The sequence below is a fragment of the Vanessa tameamea genome, chromosome 4 (genome assembly GCF_037043105.1).
Source record: "Vanessa tameamea isolate UH-Manoa-2023 chromosome 4, ilVanTame1 primary haplotype, whole genome shotgun sequence".
NCBI lineage: Eukaryota > Metazoa > Arthropoda > Insecta > Lepidoptera > Nymphalidae > Vanessa > Vanessa tameamea.
Window position 1 is genome coordinate 5,777,951 of NC_087312.1, and position 22,183 is coordinate 5,800,133.

General features: G+C 30.3%; 1 protein-coding gene across 2 annotated transcripts in view; it reads right to left on the reverse strand.

The window, feature by feature from the left end:
* Positions 1-21,466, reverse strand: part of LOC113394375 (FYVE, RhoGEF and PH domain-containing protein 4-like) — a 28,036-nt gene extending 6,570 nt beyond the window's left edge. Inside the window, exons 1-6 of one of the 2 annotated variants that reach the window (XM_026631662.2) lie at positions 20,175-21,466; positions 8,862-9,111; positions 8,217-8,303; positions 7,073-7,390; positions 6,483-6,623; positions 665-878 (exon numbers count right to left, since the gene is read on the reverse strand). In XM_026631662.2, the coding sequence (XP_026487447.1) occupies positions 665-878; positions 6,483-6,623; positions 7,073-7,390; positions 8,217-8,303; positions 8,862-9,111; positions 20,175-21,289 (2,125 nt within the window). In that variant the 5' untranslated portion in view covers positions 21,290-21,466. The remainder of the gene's footprint in view (positions 1-664; positions 879-6,482; positions 6,624-7,072; positions 7,391-8,216; positions 8,304-8,861; positions 9,112-20,174) is intronic. The other variant, XM_026631661.2, reaches the window with a different exon arrangement.
* Positions 21,467-22,183: the final 717 nt, after the last annotated feature.

A 22,183-nucleotide genomic window follows, 5' to 3' on the forward strand; every position in this document is an offset into this window, starting at 1 on the left:
TACTATACACTTTAATTGATTGGAATGCGACGAACTAAACGAAATATCCTTCTTGCCCTACACAGCATTGAAGTACGGATTGGTAAAGAAATAAAGTACAAAGACGATTACAGATGAAGAAGATGATAGTAAAAATAAGAGCCGAGATAGCCGTGTTGACACGTGAATCTTAATGCTTGCGAGTTCGAACCCAGGCGAGCATCACGTCCATTTCCATGAGCTTAAAATGTGTTTATAATAATTCATTTCGTGTTTGGCGATGAAAGAAACCATCATGTGGAAACCTGCATGTGTCGAATAAAAACTGAAAGCTGTACCTTTCTTTACAATTTAATCATCCATCTTTAAATATTCATAGATCTATCACGTTAAGAATTATTTATAAAAATATTATTTCCAATAATTTTAAAGAACTAACTTTAAAGCAAATTCAAACATGTATATTATTTGAATTGTGTTAAGAAATATTCTTTTGTTTATGGTGCAATCTTTACGATTATTTTTGCATTGCATTCAGTATAGCTGAATGGTCCCATTGCAATTTCACTGATATTGGATATTGTTAAGTTTTTATTTGAAGCGTACATTCAGCCAAATATTTGATGTCTGTTTTATTTTTTACAAATATTTTAATAAATTTTAATTAAATCATTTTGTTAGTTACCTTTCTTTTGCATCGCCTGCTCCCAGAGTAAAGATGTTATTTCTTCAACCCACACGTTCCTGATCGAAGAATCCCTGGTCTCCAATTTATATGACTTCAGATTCCTTTTTTTGTACCAGATGCTGAATTTGTATTGGTCGTGCTCCTTTGCGGTTATGCCGAGATCGTCAACAGGGATATGATCTTTGTATATAAAGAACTCCACTGTCAATTGCTGGAATTACATATATAACAAATTACATAGCAGAACAGACTGTAATATATATTTTTTATGTTATTGTTATCTTAATAACTATCTAATTCTAGAGATTTTTATAATTTAACTTAAATACCCAGAGATTACAGCGAATAAACAGATAAACAAACACTTCAGCTTTATATATACGCATAGTTTATAAAACGGTACATACGTTATTTTTAATGCTTTCAAGTAAGAAAAATATTTTCTCTTAAATGTGTTAATATTCTTACATTCCTTAATCGTATTGAGCGGCTTATATAGGTTAAATTATATTCTTTAAACATTTTTTTTAACAAATAATGATTATTTTCGCTTCGAAAATAATTTAATTCTTATTACTGTTTATATCTTCTGTTTAAAAATATATATAGAGCGATGAATCTCGAAATTAATAGAGTAATTTTAAACGATTTATTTTTTATAAATATTAATTTAATTTTTTTTTTAAATGTTTATATTAAATGTGAGAATCTGATAAAGTGTATTCCCGTTTTTAACATCCCTACTTTATAAGTAATGAAAATTAAGTACATACCAGGGAATCATATACAATACACACACTAGAATTATGACATACACTTAGATAAATTATAATCGATATTCATCGATTTATTTTCTATTCTCATATTGAGAATATAAATATTCATGGAATGATATCGAGTGGATATGTTAAATATAGCAGAGTGAATGAGTTACGTGTTTCCGGTGTCGTCGAATGTCTGAAATCAACCGCGCGTGGTCAATTAGCCGTTCCGCGGTATTAGCAAGGACAAACATCGCTGTTTTACAACTTACAAACATAATATCACGTACTTCTACCAAATACTTATAAAATTTACATTAATATATAATTTATAACATATTATATAATATTATGATAACATTAGTTTTTAATTTTTGTTCTTAGCCTTTTTAGTTAAGTAACCTTGTGTGTTTGCACAGTATCATGGAAAGTACGCATGCTTCGTTTGTGATTGTGAGTTGTGACATATTATGTTTCTGTGTGTGTGTGCGTGTGTTTTGTTTGTTTTCATTTATTTATATTACTAATATGATTATAAACAGATGATTATGAATTAAATGAAAATTCTCATAGTAAAAATGTTTTATTCTTACATTATTTTCACAGACTAATTTAAAAATGATTAGTTATCGTGCTAACAAATTATTGCATTATTATTATACTACAAACCTGATTGATATGAAACTCACGCAACGATAACATAGTTCTACATTTTTAATAGTATCAATAAAAGTTCTCAATTTTTTAATTTAATTGATACGCAAATGTTTATATATTTTTATTATTTTAGTAAACAAGTTTAGGCTAGTTACAGAACTGTAAGATATCTAAAATGTTATATTCCTTGCTCCTACTCGTATAGTTACTTTACCCTTCGACAATCAGTAACAGTTATATAAAGTATCCATCTATTGATTGTTTGAATAAAATGTGCGGGAGCTAATACCCTATATACAGTTTTTTTTTTATTATTATTAAAAGTAACTGCTTTATCTGATTTAATGAATACTTTGATTTTTTTTACGTACTATTATTTTCAGGGTTTCGTAAATCCATTGAAAAACTGAATCATTATAGGATGAGTCTTTTTTGCTTGTTCGTCTGTCACAAGTTATTATCACCGAATCTACTAAACTAAATTCGTTTAAATTCTGCATTATTGCTCAGTTTGGTTTATGACAAAACAATGTATATAATAAGCGTAATAATTTACATTTAATTAGGTATATTTAAAATTGAAAAAATAGTCTTAATATATGTATAGAAAAGATAAAATATGACATCATATATAATAAAAGGCAATGGTAGAAATGACTATGATAAACGTTATAAAAGAGAGTTTATTAATATATTGACTAAAACGAATGTTTATATAGTATAAGTACATACATATATAAAGCCTACATAGTACACGGAGATAACATACAGAACCTAGAAAAGCCAGTCGTACGTAATTTCTCCGTCTACGAAATCATCTTCCGACGCCAGTGAGGCGCGTCCGCGTAATAAACTATTTTTGTAATATCTGCCCAGTGTCTTATTATACGCTACGTTAAATGGAAGCGCTTTTATAATATAAAAATATATATATCACTTATAAATATCTTCGAAAATTTCTCTTCATACCGTAAAATTAAATTTAGAACGAAAATGTCTAAAAATTAATAGCTATAACCATTTTTGTTTTAATGTTATCGATTATTAATATATTATATAATATGTTACGATTAAAATTACATGAAATATATAATATAATAATTATATGTAAATTATGGGTGACAGGTTATAAATAAGTATGAATTTAAAAATATACAAAACCCGATAACATTGTTCATCAAAGAAATACATATTTTGTATAATGGTTTATAAGCATTATCTTGTTAGCGCCGGATTTTCTTCGGCGGGTAGTCTTTTGTAAACAACTCAATAAACAAGCAACGTTTTCGCTAACAAAGTACAATAATTTTAATGTTATTTTCAACTATAATCTTTAAAGCTGATTAAACGTACGATACAACGTGGAGCCGAGATAGCCCAGAAAATAAGGTACCTTTAGAAAGGTTTCAATTAAAATCTCGGAAATCTATGAGGTATTAAAGGTATCATCTCTACGATAACATCTGCAGATACTTTTTTACATCTCTAATTACTAAATTAATGTCTTATCATAGAAAACATAAATATAAACTTTATGATCCGTAATATTGATAATATAAAAATACGAGTACCTCGTAGAATCTTTGTTTTTTTAAACAGGATATATAATAATACGTGTAAAAAACGTATATATTTTATTGTCTTCTTGGTAGAAGTAACATTGGGAATCGGTTTTTATCCTAGTAATATATATATAATATGGCTGGACGGGTTTGGATGAGATTTGGAAACGAGATCGTTTATACCCTGACTTAACAGATAGATTTAAGCCCTCTCACTCGCGCGTGAGACCGTGGACGGAATCTTGTTTGTATTATTATTATTTAAAGATGTAAAGAGGCCACTTGATTTTATTCGGATTGTAATCGATTGTCTAAAGAGTATAGCGAACAAAGTTTCTGTCACGTCTCTAGTTGCCGATACCCGGCAGGTGACCCCCTATCCTTTAAGCAAATGTGATACATTAACGAACTGCTACAGTACCAGTATAATATAATATCAATATAAAAATAATCTGAAGTAATTTAATTTTTTTTAATAGGATGAGTACATTTATAACTTCCACATAAAGTTAACGAAGTCATACAAAACTTAAATGTTGACATCGATCGCGATATGTCAAACACCACGCTGATACGTCTTGCAATATTAATACTTACATTAACTGACTTAATTATTATATTTAAAATCACACAACAAAATAAGACAATTATTTATATTATCAGCAGCGGATTCAAATGTACTCTTAAATATTTTATAATTTCATTACATTGACTTTGACATTTGATTTTATATAAATTTTGTATTGCGTGTGTATACAATTGGCGCACAATATTAATAGCGATTCATCAAACAGTAAAGAAGTTGATGCGCTGAAAACTATTTAGCAGATATGCCAAAGGTTTTAGTATAAAAACCTTATCCATGAAATATATACTAATATTATAAATGATCAATATCTATGTCTATCTATTTGTTTCTCTTTCACGGCTAAAAGACTGCACCGAATTTGATCAAACTTGGTACACAGTAAACTGGAACCCCAAGGAAAAACAAAGGCTATTACATCTAACATCCAACGACCAAACAAAGCGAGCGAAGTCGCATACAACAACTAATAATACATATATGTACGTATGAACTTTAATCGTGATCAGTCAAACCGTTTCGAAATCTATTAATTTTAAACAGGTATGTATATCAATATCCATTTTTATAGGTAATATTACGACTTAAGTTTTATATAATATTCGATAAAATAAAATCTTGAATTGTAAATATTATAATTATTTAATTAAGTAAATACTGAGTAGCTTTTAGTCAATTCATCCTCTTATCTGTAATACTGACTACTGTGGGCGATACAAAAGTGACCACAATTGAATGCTAATTTTTATTGCAATTTGATAAGCGACGATTCATAATGAAATGATTCATCGTGCAATAATTTTTGTTGTCCGATAATAATATTAAACATAACATTATTTTTTAATAATTTGCAAAATGATTTTAACTTAATTTGCATGAAGGTTTTATGTACCTAACTATATAGTTGCAATATTTGAGGAATACTGGTATAAAATGTACTTTTTCATTTACATTTCAATCATTTAAAAATCAAAGTTATAAATTGAACTATATTTGTAAATCGAATTATATATTGTTTTGAAATTATTTTAGACAAAAATCCCATACGACTCACTTATCCAACAAAGAACCCAGAAGATTTTTATTGATATGTTGAGACATCCATTTAATTCACATATTTAAATTTCTCATAAATTAAAAACGACACAATAAAATATTCAATATTTTAACACTTCAGAAATTATTCAATTCTTATAATTAATTGAATATTATTTTGTTATTGTACTGATTACATCTGTAATACAGATGTTTTTTGGAGTTGTTGAACTTCAACTTCAAAAAACATCTGTATTATATATATATTCATATTTAATAAATTATTAGAATTGAATGATTTCTATTTACTAACTATAACATTCCTTTATCTTGAACATTGTCAATCGTGTCTTCCGACTCCTAACGTCAAAGACATTATCATGTCTCAAACATAAATCATATTATCGTTTCCTACGACAATTTTCTTAACTCGCTAAATTGTTTAAAAACTTTCGTCCTATAAATTATGTTATTTGAATCGTTTAAAACATTATTATAATAATAATCGAGTTACGTTATATCTAAAATAGAATTACTTTTTAAGATCAACCAATTTTTTTATATTAATATTGAATTTTTAATAAAACGAAATTAAAAATTGTATGATTTATTTCATACATGACTAACTGCCGAACCCGACTTTTTGTAATCGATTTCATACTATTAATTATAAAAGTAACCGTAGAATTCATACAGAGTCCCGTGAAATTTCCAAAAATCTTAGCGAATATTTAGGGCATACAATAAAGCTAAGTTCGAAATTTTACTTTTCTAAACTCTAGTTTAGGCTGCTGTATTGATAAAACCAGTCACGACAAACGACGTTATTAGTACAGATATTACAATACATATTATAATTGCAATGTTAATAAAATATGATTTTAATAAAATTTCATTCGACACTAAAGTACACAAGACTTAATTGTGAATCAAAATCAAAATGTATTTATTCAAATAGGCCCATTGCACAAGATTATATTAAATGTATAGCTACCGCCATTTTTCAATATAGATTCTATCGAGAAGAACCGGAAAAATATCAGCAGTTATTCTTTTCCGCAAATTAATTTACAAAGATTTTTTTAGAAAATAAAATTGAATTTATAGATCCTTAATATTTATAGAACCTAATGTAATTTAATACATCCGAGAATGTGTTGAGTGTATGTTGGGTATCAATGTATGTAAGACCAATATATCAAGATATTACTGACCTTCCGATAAACCGCAGTAATGAGGACCAACTTATCAAAGAGGAATATCCTCATCAGCTGCCGGCGCCGGCGAGCGTTGTCCATAGCATAGAACTCATTTTGACGCAATAGGCGACCCTGGTTTAGAAGGTTCAGATGAGACTGCAAAAGAACGTTGACCTCATCAGAATATACCGGATACATTATATTTACTTGAAATTGATCATTATAATATTTTCCGTTGGAAAATTATTAAAGTCAAATTATAAACACAAGTATATTTGATAATAAATTCATTTTGTTGTATACAAAACATTCGGAATTATAATTCAACGGGAAAATACAGCTAACTTTCTTGCCACCATTCCAAACGGTAATTATGTTTTTGATAAATATTTTTAAAGTTTTCTTTGCCTAATTTATTTATATTTCTTGTTATTTCGGTGTCGTAATAAAATATCCAACAATCATCAATCAACAATCCAATTCTACTAAGAATAATATTTTTAATTATAAACATATTTTGTTGATAATTATTGAATTTAAAACAAAATAAATTATAATAACTGTCGTTGACTTAAATCCAATAAAGGTAATGAAATTTAACTCACCGGACAATCGGTTATATTTTCTAACGCCATTATTCCATCAACAGCTGTTAAGACGCACTCAATCATAGTTTTCGCTAGCTTTAAACTTTCCAAAGGCGTTTCGTCAGCATCGGATGACTCTCCATTACTTCCCCCCGTTTCATCACTGTCCACACTCAACTTAGAAATTCTCGAGTCTGACTCGCACCTCTCGTTTTCGTAATTCGTATAAGTCTTTACGAGATCATCCAAAAATAATTTATACCTGGGTATCCTTTGCACTGGTTCTAATAAATAGCTCGAAAGATCTAATCTATCACCTAATTCTAATTGTCGTTCCTGCAAAACAAATAAGACAATGAACATAAATTTAGTTACATAACTCCCGCCGGCGTTATCAGGATTCTGTGTGCTACATATTCTGGAATTTATGTTAACACACATACACGAATATGTCGTAACCCTAACAGATAAAAAAGGCTTAATAATATTCGTAATTACGGTTGAAATTCATACATTTACATCTCAGACTCGTAATAAATAAATATGGACATACTGATTCATTGGCTAAGTAACGAATACCTTTCACTGAATTTACTGGAAATTCGGGTCGAATGATATGTGATCGCCATCGGGTGGGATAATTGGAGCAGAATTTTATCCGAATAAGTAGACTGAGAAGTTTGTTAGAATGGAAATGGCCCGAGACAACATATCAACTTTCACTCTGTTGGTGTAAATTTTTCATTGAAGTACTTTTAATATTGTCAAATAATATTTATGGGTTTTAATACGTGCTTGCGGCTCGAGTAAATATAACGGTACGCCACCAGCTTAAACAGAAATTGCTATTTCATACACCGTAAATACAGAAATGAGGAAATAATAGCGATCACGCTTCGTCGTGATATAAGCATATTTACGGGATATTGGTAATGTCATCGACCTGCGTTTTCACCTTCGGTTCTTGAGATAATTTATATTCAAACCATTCAATGTAATACTCGTAAAAAAAATATATACAACCACATTTACCTTAGAGACAATGTTCTTATTATATTTTATAATATTATATCAAAAAATAAATTTCATGTTCACGTAAGACTTATGAATATTATAATATAATCTTAATATGAATGTAAAATGTAATTTAAAAGTTACTTACTTGAAAGAACTGTTTATTTTCAAACACCAGTCTAGTTGCTCTCTTATTATTTCTAGAGTACATCACGTACATATTGAACTTTGGTTCCTACAAAATACAACATACAATGTAAAAAGACTTTATACATACAGCAAATATGTGCAAATATGTCTAGATAGGAAACAGTTATTAACCAGGCATTCTACCGCCTAATAACTGAGTCTTGTAATGTTGTTTCTATATAAGTGGAACGACGCGATTATAAATAAAAGGATGCCTCCAGCTCACAAATCATTGAACTTTATTTCTGCTTAGCGACGTTCACCAAAACAAGTCACAGCACTTTCTTACATTTTTTTTTTAATGAGACATCAGTTTATATAACTTAGGAAAATCGTGCATAGCTAACAATATAACTGGCCAGCCGTTAAAGACCTACTACTTTACTTCAAAAACTCTCTTCGATATAGAAATACGGATTAAGAAACGGATCTTTTATAATGGATAGCAAACAAAGCATGGAATCACGCACCACACCGGACCGTGACACCATTTTTAACGATTGTTTTAATTGATTATTCGCTCACTGGAATTTCTCGTTTTAAATATACAATCGCCGTTTCAGAAACCGTAACAAAATTTATGTTCGCATTTAAAAATACTTACGAATCTCCGAAAACACTGGCCAAGTTTTCTGAGATCGTTTTCGCAGTCTCTTAATGCCGGTAGGAACTCTTCGCCGTGGAAGCGGCATATTCGTTCAATATTGGCAAATATGTCCGCTTTCATGCCTTTAAGCGTGGGTGGAATGTCTTCCTTCATCAGCACTGGAATGTAATCTTCTACGACATGTCTCAATCGTTCCACATAAACATTTTCTGTATGCAGCAACTCGTTTACTCGTTCCATCAAACGTCTATAAAAAAATAAAAAATCTTTTGACCATTCGAAATAATTTAATTTAAATTCATGTATAAACAAAATGAGTTGGCATAGTTTCGATGTTCCTTTGAACAGTTATTTGACATTGCGCTTCATCTATTTTAGTTTTATAATAAAATCGATTCACTGCTTCTAAATATATCTACTGTACGTAAACACAAAGTAACCTTGGCGCCTGCGCGTCTATTTAAAATAAGCTTAGCGACCTCATTGAAAAATACGGAAGTTTACGACTCATTTCAAATTTTCGTTATTATCATTAATCATTTCAGTTTTGTTTTTTTTTATTGAAAGTCGTTCTTAATTTAAAATTCAAAATTATATTAGTAAATAAATAATATGCCGTTGCTTAAAAACCTGACAAAGTCAGACTCAGGCTTTTGTTATATGGATAATAGTAATTCCCCAATAACTCGTGAGCCATTTCCTTTTGATGATAACGAATATCAGCATACGTTTAATGACGACGATTTCCGGATACGTTGTTTAATGAAAATGGAATTTCATTGACATAATAAAGATACTTATAACGCATAGATGTATAGTAACATTTTATGTTTGGTTATGTATGTTATGTCACCGTAAAATAACAAGGACCTAGTTTATAATCTAGGGAGATTGTAAACTGGGTCTTTGTTGTCCAACAGAACTCGTATATAATTTATAATCATTCGGGTTGGAAAAGGTTATTGCGTTTATAATTAATTTTATTGACAATTTACAATATAGCTAGACTGATTATCAGTGATAATCATTGTATCTATGTACGAGACGTAAAGACGAAAGATGTAGAATATGTTTATAATTTATGAGTTTAAGATTTATAAATTCTAATCATTTAAAAAAAAACATTAATAAATAAAGCATATTATTCAACACAAGGTTACATAAATGATAAAAAGCGTGGATTTAATAAATGTGGACTTTCAGGCAGGATAGATTATAAATATTATTGTATTTAACTAACATAATGAGTCTTAAATGTCTTTTCTCTTTAACAACTGAGTTTCTTAATCTACATTCGGAACCGGGTTGAATAAAGTGTATTTTGATTTTCATTTTTGATTCTGATTATAAGCCTAATTGGCTTAATGATTATAAGCCTAATTGCTTACAATTATTCGGTTACGTGCATATTTTCATGTTAAACATTTCTTTTGAACTCGGAATAGTATATCTAAACATACATATACAAACATATCGTCATCCACCTATTTTAGCTTATATAGTAGTTCAAATGAATTTGTAAAGTTGCCAAAACAATATTACGCATCGAGGTGACTTCAAGACAATGATAAAAGAAGTCAAAATATACACATCAACTCCGTAATGCTTTTTGGTATTATATATAAAGTTTTGCGAATTTTTATTTATATTAATACACGATTGTATGGAATACAACAATTTTATATATATAATTTAAATATTTTTATAAAATATTAAACAAATTAAAAAGTCTATATTTTCTGAAATAAATACGTTATTATTAAAATCCTATATGGACAAGTTTCCGATTTTATAATAAATTCTCCTACTTTTAAATGTATTACACATTAGAATCTGATAATGAGAAACCATTGAGAGACAAGTACTCTACTCGTAGATGATAACAAAGCGTCAAGTTAGTAATTGTGATATTCATACAGGATATAAATTTCATTGTTTCTATATACTTATGGTGAATGAGTACTTTTTTCAGTAGGTATTATTGAGATCTTGTCATTGCTATCGACATTCTTCAACCATTTTTTTTTTTTTTTTAATATTCGTTGATGGGCAAATGGGCTCCTAATGATAAGTGGTCACCACTGCCTATAGACTTTGCGCTGAAACATTAACCATTCTTTACATCGCCAATGCTCCAACAACTTTGGGAGCTAAGATATTATATCCCTTGAGCCTGTAGTTGGCCCTACGTACTCACCTTTCAAATCGGAACACAATAATGCTAAGTATTACTTTTTGGCGGTGGAATATTTGATGAGCTAGTAGTACCTACCCAGACGAGCTTGCCTAAGGCCCTAATACCAAGTCAAAGTATTCGGTTTACATTTCTTCAAAAATGTTCTTGAATAAAGTATATTGTAATTATTCATTATTGTACGTATTGTCTGTCTGCACTACCGATTGTCAAATATATACCTGTCTTGCATTTCGACATATACTCGTTTCCTTAAAATATTTTCCTATACCATCGAATGTGTAAGGAATTTTAAACACACATTTATCCCTTGGAAAATTTATTATTGCTCAGAATTGCAGCCGCTTCCTAGACATATTTTCACGCAGGGAAAGCTTCCGAAAGGTACCCAGTACCCCTACTAAAGGAGCCGGGTTATATAGGATTCTAACACACTAAAACCAAAATGATACCTATCTTCGGCACGAATTCGATTCGAATCAAATGTCGTTTCGATATAATGCATCCGCGACCTCTTCTACTTTATCAAGTGACCTACCATAACATAACTACCACTACTTCTTCACAGATTAAATTACGTTCTACTTCATTTTCGAAATTCAAATGTTTAAGAAAGCACAATTCTATAGCAGAGCATTTTTATAAAAAAAGTGTGGTTAACTATTTTCTATATTAAGGAAAACAATCGTTTTAATTATTTCATAACATAAATTTTATATATGACGTGACGACAATTGAATCAAATACATGACATAAACAGTTCTTGAATAATACTACATAATTTTATTAGAATTATTCAGTATATATAGACCAAATAAATTGATTTAAAGTACTAAATTATATACGAATAAGAAATCAAATTTTATTCTAAAATATTCTATGTTTATTATACTTTGCTAGAAACAATTATACCGAGTTAAAATTCAATCGCAACGATACGTTTATGCATAGAATACGAATAATAATAATTATTAACTTTAATATGAATATATAAGATAGGATCATATAGGGATCATACTTGTATAAAACATATTTAATAAAGGAGTTGATTCCACATGAAATATTTTTCTTTATAAAATGATTATTGTTAAATTACATTATTCAAATATGACATTTTATATCAGATATACTTCTAAATATGGCCAAAAAAAATCCAAAGCAAGGTAACATCAAGTTATTTTCCCACAGCTGGGCAAAGGATTCCTTTCCTTTTGGTGTAAGATGTTTTAGAACCTATCCTACCATGCTGCACAGAAGCAGATCGATGTATATTATATATGTGGCGAAATCGGAGACACGCCGGATTCAGGACAAGAAGAGGAAGATTTAAATGCTCGCACGAGTTTGAACTCACAACCTTCGTATAAAATCCACGTATTCTATCCACAGAGAAATAATAATAATAGTTATCATATAACAACCAGTATTTTAACATTGTTTTTATGTCAAGTACAGTATGATATTCTTTATTCATAAGTAAGTCGCAAGTGAACAACATCGTTTACAAATAAAATAATAATAAAACACGTTACTGGATTTACAACTTAATTCTATTCTCGTCTACTTTACCAATTGGTATTACCATGTAATTCTTTTGTGTTAATTTTATATAAGTTATACCTATATCCAAAGGTTTTCTAAGGGCAAATTTCTATTCACAAAGTAAATAATCAAACTCTTTATAATTTTGATGATTTTTTCGTATTTATTTATTTATTTATTTATTCGCGCCAACGTATTATGTGCATATGTGTGTGTATGCAAACACTAGTGTACCCTTATTTCCCTTACTCTTAAAAGTGAAAGTCAAAGTCAAAAATCTTTATTCAATATAGAAGTGTTTACACTTGCTTATTGATAGTCAAAAATCTACCACCGGTTCGGAATTTAACACCTCGGACCTGAGAAGAACCGGCGAAAGAAACCCTGGAGGCGATCATTTCATTCCCAAGGTGTGCAGTCATTCTATCGTCATCATCATATGAGATTAATTTCTTCTAATGAGATGAAACCTAATACTGTACTAATGCAAAACCAAGACGTTAGCTAGTATTTACGAGTAATATAATTAAGTTTTTTCGTTACGCCACTTTCACTTACGTTTACATAAAACGGTTAAGATATTTTATGAGTGACGTAAGTATGTATGTACATTGGTTTAAGGAAATTTTCTTAATACCTATAACGTTAATGAAAGTCTTAGACTCGAAAATAATAACTAAAAAATATGATAGATACCTTTGAAAATATCATAATAACAAATCTGTGATAGCAATTTTTATAAATATTTCTACCTGAAAGACAGTTCTTCTAAAGGGCTTTGACTTAAAGGAGTGCTATAAAACTTTTTAATAATATTACTGTAGTCAAACGCAATTTTAGGTATTTTTTTTATTAATATTACTAATAAGAGAATGCATCGGCATTGAGTAATATTATTGCGTCAGTTTCTAGTAAATTGAAAAGTTAACTAGAAACTTTTTTGTATAAACTTTATCATTGCACATCCTTTTGAATTTTATGTTTAATTAGATTTAGTAGGTAAGATTTAAAGATTTAAATGAATGATTTCGGCGATCGAATTACGTAGGATTTACTTTCTAGATTTCCAACGGCACATTAGCCATCAGATGGTAAGTGGTCACCAACACCTATAGACCAAAGTCTATAAGAAATATTAGCCATTTCTTACAGCGCCACTGCGCCACCAACCTTGGGAAGAAAGTTTTTATGTCCCTTGTGCCTATAGTTACACAAGATAATGTTACTAGCTCAATTCAAACTCGACACATCAATACAAAGTATTGCTTTTAGACGGTAGAATTTCTGATGAGTGGTACTCACAAAGACCTACGACCACGGGCTAACGACTACACGAGTTTTTAAGACAAGGAAATTTAACTCTGCCAACGACGAAACCCCAAGGCTACTGAGAATTTTTCGACTACCAAGATTCATGTCTTCCATTTATAAAAATATATACTTTTGAACGTGTACTTCATATATGTATACCGTCGTCCTATTAAATTTTACATTAGCAACAACAATGATGACGTAAATAATATTACAAAAAAGAAACTTTCGTATAAAGTCTAACCTCCTTACAAAACCCCAAGGGTTTAGTTTTGAGGAATACTGTTTATTCTAATTCTGAAACACATTCCCTGAAAACATTTGGGAATGTTTCTAAAATAGGATTTTCAACTCAACATATATTATCTGTCCCGATTAAAAATTACATATTTAAATATTACATTAAAATCCTTTCATAACTTTATGAGATTATCTCATCGCGATAACATACAAATAAACATTTAATATCCTAATGGTAATCGCTTGTTTCATAAATTGGTTTATATTTATTTAAAATACACCAGCGTATTGTGATTTCATTTATTTTATTAAATAGTTAGATCTAGGTTCAGCATATGTCGCATGAAACATACATTAATAAAATATATACCAGCAATTGTCAACTGACCGCATTAATCATCTAAATTATTATTCATACTTTTTGCATTAGAGAGTGCATTTATTCAAAACAAAAATCTAATCGCGCATCAATCCCTTTCAAATCATTAAAACAATTTACTTAAATTGTTTATAGTGTACCGTGTAGTCAAAATGATACGCCATGGATACAAAGCGAATTTTAACCAGATCAATTTGAATATTCAAATTTCCTTCGAAAACACAATTTAAAAGGAAAGTTATTGTACAAACATTAATTGTATGAAGATAAAATAAAATTAACTATTGTTAAAAACAAATGACACTCGCGCTTTTTTCAGAGCATCATTGCATCAAGTATTACTCTTTAAAACAAACGAAATCTACTGAAACTCCACACGTAATTCACTCCAATCAAGAGTGTTAGTCGCCATTGAATAGTATTACTATAAAATTCCTAAGTAAAAACAGTAATTACTAGTTTTCTTGACGATTCTCCTCGGTAAAATCAACATTTCGAACCAGTAGTCACTTCAATTCTTACTTAATTCTTACTTGTAAAATGATGATTCAAATGTGCTTGTCCAGAGTCTACTAGAACAAAGTACATTTTGATTTTGATCTATCACCCGGCTAAGTAATCAGCTTTAAATCCGAAAGAGTCCGAATGTAACAATCGAATTAGATTTGTTTAGTAAGTAATAAAAAAACAGCTGTTGAAACATCATCTCCTTGCAAGGATAAAGCTAAATGTCCAATGGGCGGAGTTCGAGTTAAGCTACGTGTGTTTGGCATTTTTTTTCTAACACGTGTAAATTTCCCCACGACGATTTCGTTCTTCAATGAGTACGAGATTATTTAGAAGCACATTTAAGTATATAACACGAGCACAATTATTTGTAAATACAAATCGAACACATGAAAATTCAGTCCGTCCGGAATGTTTTTAGACGTGTTCCAGCCGCTGTCACTGTCACTTCTATGGAATTCTTACAGACTTGCAAGTCTCAAATCAACATGGCAATTAGAATTAGTAGAAAATCGACTTACTAGATTATTCACTTCCTGATTTTATTCACATACAAGTGAAGGTATATATAATATAAAACGTATTAAAATCACTTTGAATAAGTTAAATATAATATATGTTACGCTATTCACAATTACGTTAAACACGGTGTCAAATACTGCCTGCGCTTGCTGAAATATTTAACCAATGACAGGCGACAGAAATTCGAGTAATTATATGATGCGACACAGACCTTTACAAAATTGTGTTTTTACAATTCATTATTTTACAACGTAAATTATCATAATTATGATACTTGCGAAAAAAAATACTTGAAATTCTAAATTCTATGTTATCTGTACTATATATTATTACATACTAACATTTTAATTTAAATTTGTCGTAGTTTCTTTTTAGAAATAGTTTATTTCAATTACATATACATATTATGCTACACCATCAACATTCAAGATGCAACAATGGTTAGAAAGTCATATCAACCTCATCTCTCTCAAAATGAGAAAAACTGTATGAATTGGATGTAATAAACTTCAAACATACTCCTCAAAAGAAAAGACCTTTGTACTGTTGTGGGCCATTAAGTCAATCAGTCATCAGGCCAATGTCTAATGCATATGTTTAAAAATAGTTTTCTTTAATTTCTAGTAAAACTGGAGCTATCTATTAAATAACTTTCGTTACCTTTAAATTGTTCGTCAAAGGAATAGCCAAAATGACGCTTAGTCTGAAAGTTTACATTGAGTAAAATGATCAAATAAGTTGATATTATTCATTAATTGAGTAATTTTTATTTTTTAATTATTGTACCTATCTCAATAAGCGTACTATCTGCGCCGGTATTATGTAATACATTATTTATAATTAGACTTATTTTATTGTGCCGGCATGTTTTTTTTATTGCCAGACAACATCACAATTTAAACTTTTGGATCGGAAATTGATGACAAAAAGTTTGCATTGAACTCTACAAGGACGACCTCATTGACTCGGAATTTGTCTTTGTTGAGTTGTCTTCCTTGGTGTTATAAGGCATCTGATAGGATTCTGTAGATATTTTTTAAAGTAATTTTCACGAAGATTATATTTAGATTGTTGTGTTGTTAACGTTTAATCCCAGATATTAGCTAGCTGCGCAGGAGAGAGATCAGCTGTTTGCTTATAATCCATAAGACCTATGTAGGAGCATCCCTATTTTCTCACTCATAAAAGCCCAGTGGTACGTGATTGCGATACAAGCATATAGATATCGAACAAACGGACAAACGGACTGGATTCTGCTAGACTGCTTCAGAGGATATGTTAATAGAAAAACATAACATTGTCTTCTGTGTATAATTAAGCCACTAGACCAACGAGTCAGTCAAAAATATGACAAGTAGGCAAAACGTAAAATAAAATTATGACATCATCATGAATAGCGAACAGAAGCGGCTTTTCATTCATGATAAAATATGATTATCCCGAACAGCTACCGAATTTGCAATAATATGCAATAATTAATGTCCGACAGTTTCAATGCTGTAATGAATTGTCACAATAATTGATGTGTATTATTCTTATTCGTTATTATGGTAAAACCTTTTGATCTTTATCAATTAAATAGATGCTGTGCGTGATTTTACTAGAGTTTAACGTAGCACCATCTTAGATCTTACCTTGATGGTAAAAAACCTATAAACTTCCTCAATAGATTTTTTTTTAATCCGACTGATAGTAGTTCCAGTGATCAATGCGTTCATTAAAACAACAAACAAACTGTTTAGCCATATTATATTCATAAAGATTCGTTATCTCTTATCTACTCCTGGAGTCTTTCTCGCTTCACCGAAAAAACACTTTTCGAACTGTAAACTACAAATTGCTATACAGCCTAGCTCAATCCATAATACGTGTATAAATTATTAAAAAAGATGTCAAATTACTAAGCACGCTAACCTGACACAATGACAAATATACAAATGACATTAAATTTTTTATTCTTCTACAAATATTATAAATACAATAGTATTTGACGTCTGTTATTCACTCTCAAATGTCATGTCTCGAATAATTACCGATTCTATTGAAATTCAATTGTCACGAATTATAAAATAGGATACACTTGAAATTGGTTTTTATTTATAAAATATTGTTATATTTTAAATTAATTCTATAAAACGAATGGTACAGGTAATATATTACAAATAATTCTGCGAATTTAATTTTGTGTTATTAAAGGTCACCGTTTCACAAGCGACGAATCAAGTAATTTGTATAAATCCAAGAGAAAAACTTTTATACCAGAAATAACAGTACGTAATGCTTATTCAATAATTCCTCGAAATTTTATGATATACACATAAATATAATAATGTGTGAACCTCATAATTCATATATATTCATATACATATGATTACATAGAAATCAATGCAGTATCAAAAGGTTATTTCAATTTGAAAGGTATTATACAAATACGAAAGAAATTACCTAATAAGATAAACATGTTACGCATTAATAATTTTCCAATATCCAAAGACACATAATTTACTAATACAAACGTTTGAAAATGGTCATACCATAACTGTTACGACGGTGTTTATAAACAAAGCCAGTGGCCTTATTAATCGGATTGCATTACATAAATGTGTATTATTCACACCGTATCATGAATAAATCTACCAAAATCTTTATTAAACTGAATGCACTGATTTCTATTTATGTATTCACCAATGAACCTCGAACACCAAGTAAAGATGCACTTTTCAGATTATCAGACACAAAAGAACGATAAAAATTACAATTTAAAATAGACAACAAATTAACTCTCAACGGTTGAAAATAAAAATATGTATTATTTAATTAGATTGGTACAAGCACTTTTGAATCTTCATTTTACAAGATTAAAACTCTAAAGCCACCGGTTCATAACACAAGATTTTACAGAGAAGAACCGGAAAAAAACACACCAGTAGAGTAACTCCTTATCAATTAAATATGAATGACTTATATATACTGACATATAATAACCATTTATGTTATATTATATTACAATTTATATATTAAATTTATGTATCCTGTTTAAAAATCAACCATTAATAGCTCCAAGCTCTTGTTTAAAATATATGTACAATGTTGTACAGAATTATATACTTGAGATAAGACATAAATTGTCCATTTATTCTTTAACCCGCAACCCGGTTCGGTTGCGGGTGCAACGGGAAAAACGCAGTTTCGATCCTTACTAAGCCTACTACGTTTAAGCAACCAAGGAAAGAGTTTAGATAAATAATAAAACTTTGACATCAGGGGTCGAGATTCTGAATAATCTATGACAATCATTATTATAGATTATAGATCGGATTGAAGTCTTCCTATACTAAAAATATAAAATTATTTGCAGACCATAACTAGCATCTAAGGTTTGATATATTTACTCTTTCAAAATCAAAATCAAAATATACTTTATTCAAGTAGGCTTTTACAAGCACTTTTGAATCGTCATTTTGGAATAGGACGAGCCAGAAAATGTGTTCTCGTTTAATAAAAGACATGCGAGTAAAATAAATAATATCGTAAGACATCATGTCACGATTAGAACGAGGTAATGATTTGTTGCGGTTTTATTTCGAAAGCTATAGATATATTTTATAATTTAACTTTTACATTTTTAAACAAAATAAAACGTACAATTCATTTTTAACTATGTCGAGTATTAAAAAATATATTTTTTGCCATATATATTTAACAAATATTCTATTATAATAATATTATAAAAAAATATATTATAATAATAGTCATATTCCTTGTAATATCAATAAAATATAATTTAAATTTATTTAGTAGTAATACATTTACAACGGAGGTTTTAAACTGGTGTTATGTTAACATGAATAACATCCGTTTTATTTTTAGGTTCACGCAAAGATAGTTAGATTTATAATTTTAGCTCGATGTTGTATTTTATTCTAAGCTACTAATATTTTAATCTCATTACGTTTGGACAACGATAATGCGCTACTTTTAATCGTGATTGTGAAAACAAATTCCACACAAACAAATCTACGGATAAGATTTAGTAATCGAAATATATTTTTTTAATGTTTAATTTTATATAGAACGAACTTAACGAAGACTAGAATAGCTGAGAACAGACGTTATTAATCGATAAGTTTTGAAATAAATATGAAGCAAATATAACCACGCTAAGCACCTACACGTACTAACCGTGTACCTACCATATGAATAAACGTCAAGGTGAAACCTCATACGTAGTGAATACGACAGCTGACTATGTTTGTGTGCAATAATCACCTGTCTGTTATTTAAAATGTATTCTGAATCATTTTGATTAAGAATCGCATATAACGCTAGACAATAATAATACTAATATTATAACAATAACTAAACGTCAATTTTACATACATATTTATTATTATATAAGTTTTTATTCTTATTGAATTTGGCGTTAGTATATTTTTCGGTTCTTCGTATTGATAATAAATTGAACAAAGACGCAACAATATACTATCACGCATATCATTATCATCAACCTCCACCGGTAAAGCGATAAATTATCAGATATCAATGTGTGACAAAGCCTCGCAACGATATCGCAAATATTTCTTGTGATATCAAGAAAAAAGTCAAATGACCTCACCTCCGATATTTCTCCTTTTTCGATTCGACCGGCATCAATACCGGTTCCATGGACTTTGAAACACACCACTCATTTACTGCACTAACAGTGAGGAATTCTGTATCTGGCGCATGACACACCTCGGAGCCAAACTCGTCTGAAGACACTGTAATACTATCATACTTTTGGTACGGCACCATGTCCAAAGACGATATGGATTTAATGCTAACATTGTCAAAATTACATTGTTCTTCAGAAGCACCAGATAAATTATCGCCTTCGTCACTTTCGTAATCGTTTATTAGAGTATCTGTAGACTGATCTGTTGACAAGGTATCTGTTCTTCCATCGTCATTATTAATCACGTATTCCTCGCCTGCTTCTGCGTTCTCGCTGTCAGAAGAATCGTCGCTGCTACTGCTTTCGTTTGACGTTGTATTGGTAACAGTATTCACTTTCGTTTCTTCTTCATTGTCTGAGGGCTCTGATAGTTTCAACCTAAGTAATTTTTCCAAATCACTCTGTTTTACACCATACGACCAATGCGTTTCACCCATACGTCCTTGACTTCCTATTGAAGATTTCCTGCGTATAACGGGTGGCTGTCTTGACCGTCTTAATACAACAGGTGAGGAGGAAGGCGTCGTAAATGAAAATCGCCTCTCAATCGTCACAGCCTCCTCCGGCGCGGGTGATTTACTATCTAAAGAAGAACTATCATTAAATGGTTCTGGTGGTGGTGGAGGGGGTGCGGGTCTATGGGGCCTTAAGGAAGCCGATTTCCTATCCGACACAAAACCCGAAGAACTTGATTCACAACTAATTTCCGAAACATTTGATAAAATAGAATTCACTGACACGTTTGAGTTTCTATCATGAGATCTTGACACTGGGGAAAGACGGTGAAAATGATTATATATAGGATTGACGATATTTGTTAAGCTTCCCATCATAGGATCTTTGGATCGTTCGAGGGATTCAACTGAACCTCCGATATAGATGCCAGTTCTTTCAAAACGAAGAATCATTTCTTTGACGCTTTTTTTGTCCTTTCTCAACTCGACCTCCTCGTCATCAGAGACATGTCCAGACGAGGACTCGTCAATGAAACGGTTCCTAAGGTTTTCTCTCGACATGGTAACGTGCTGGCACTTAGGGATCGCACAAGCACCAGGAATAGCATAGAAACGTACACATATCAACGCACAACGCAACTGCGCACAAACAACGCGCGTTCACTTTGACAACTAAACACGACTGACGGCATGACGGCGCCCGCGCCCCTTCACGCTGCCCGCGACTACGTCAGTGCATCGCTGCTTAGACCGCGCTAACTTGTATCTACTTTACCCAAATAATGTGATTCGTGATAGCGATAAGCGATCTATTTCAATGATTTAAATATACTTGGTTGCCTTGATGACAATTTTAAAACGATGTAAAATTTTAAATTTATCTCCGATAATAATAATTGATAATATTAAGTAAATTATTATAATAATACGAAAATAATATTTAAGTACTTAACGTATTTAAAAAAAGTTTATTTAGAGTGTACAGCAATGTTTACACTTGAAATTTTTCAATGGCACTTATCGATAAAAAAATAACTTGAACTTTACTAGTATAGATATTAAAACAAGCAAAGTATAGTCAAAGCGAATAAAACGTCTCCTCAAACGCCTGCAAGTGCACATGGCTGTGATGAGTTTATTGACATGGGTTCGTTGAGTGCATCAAGTCAAGCAAGTAGTATAAATTGGAATTAAAGTTAAATCAATTGAAGCGAAAACAAATAATGTTACTACACATAAGAATAAGGTCAAACCTTCCTCTTTGTGTAATATTTTTATTATAAAAAATTAAATATGAAATGGCTGGCTGTTATTACCTACATTATAATGTTTTAAAGTTGTGTGCATAAAACATCGTTAAGTTGCGGTTCTTTTAGTACAGTCGTTAATTATAGAGCCGTTATGTGCTAAGTTAATATTAATGAAGAAGTAATTCTACTTGTGATACGTGTTTTC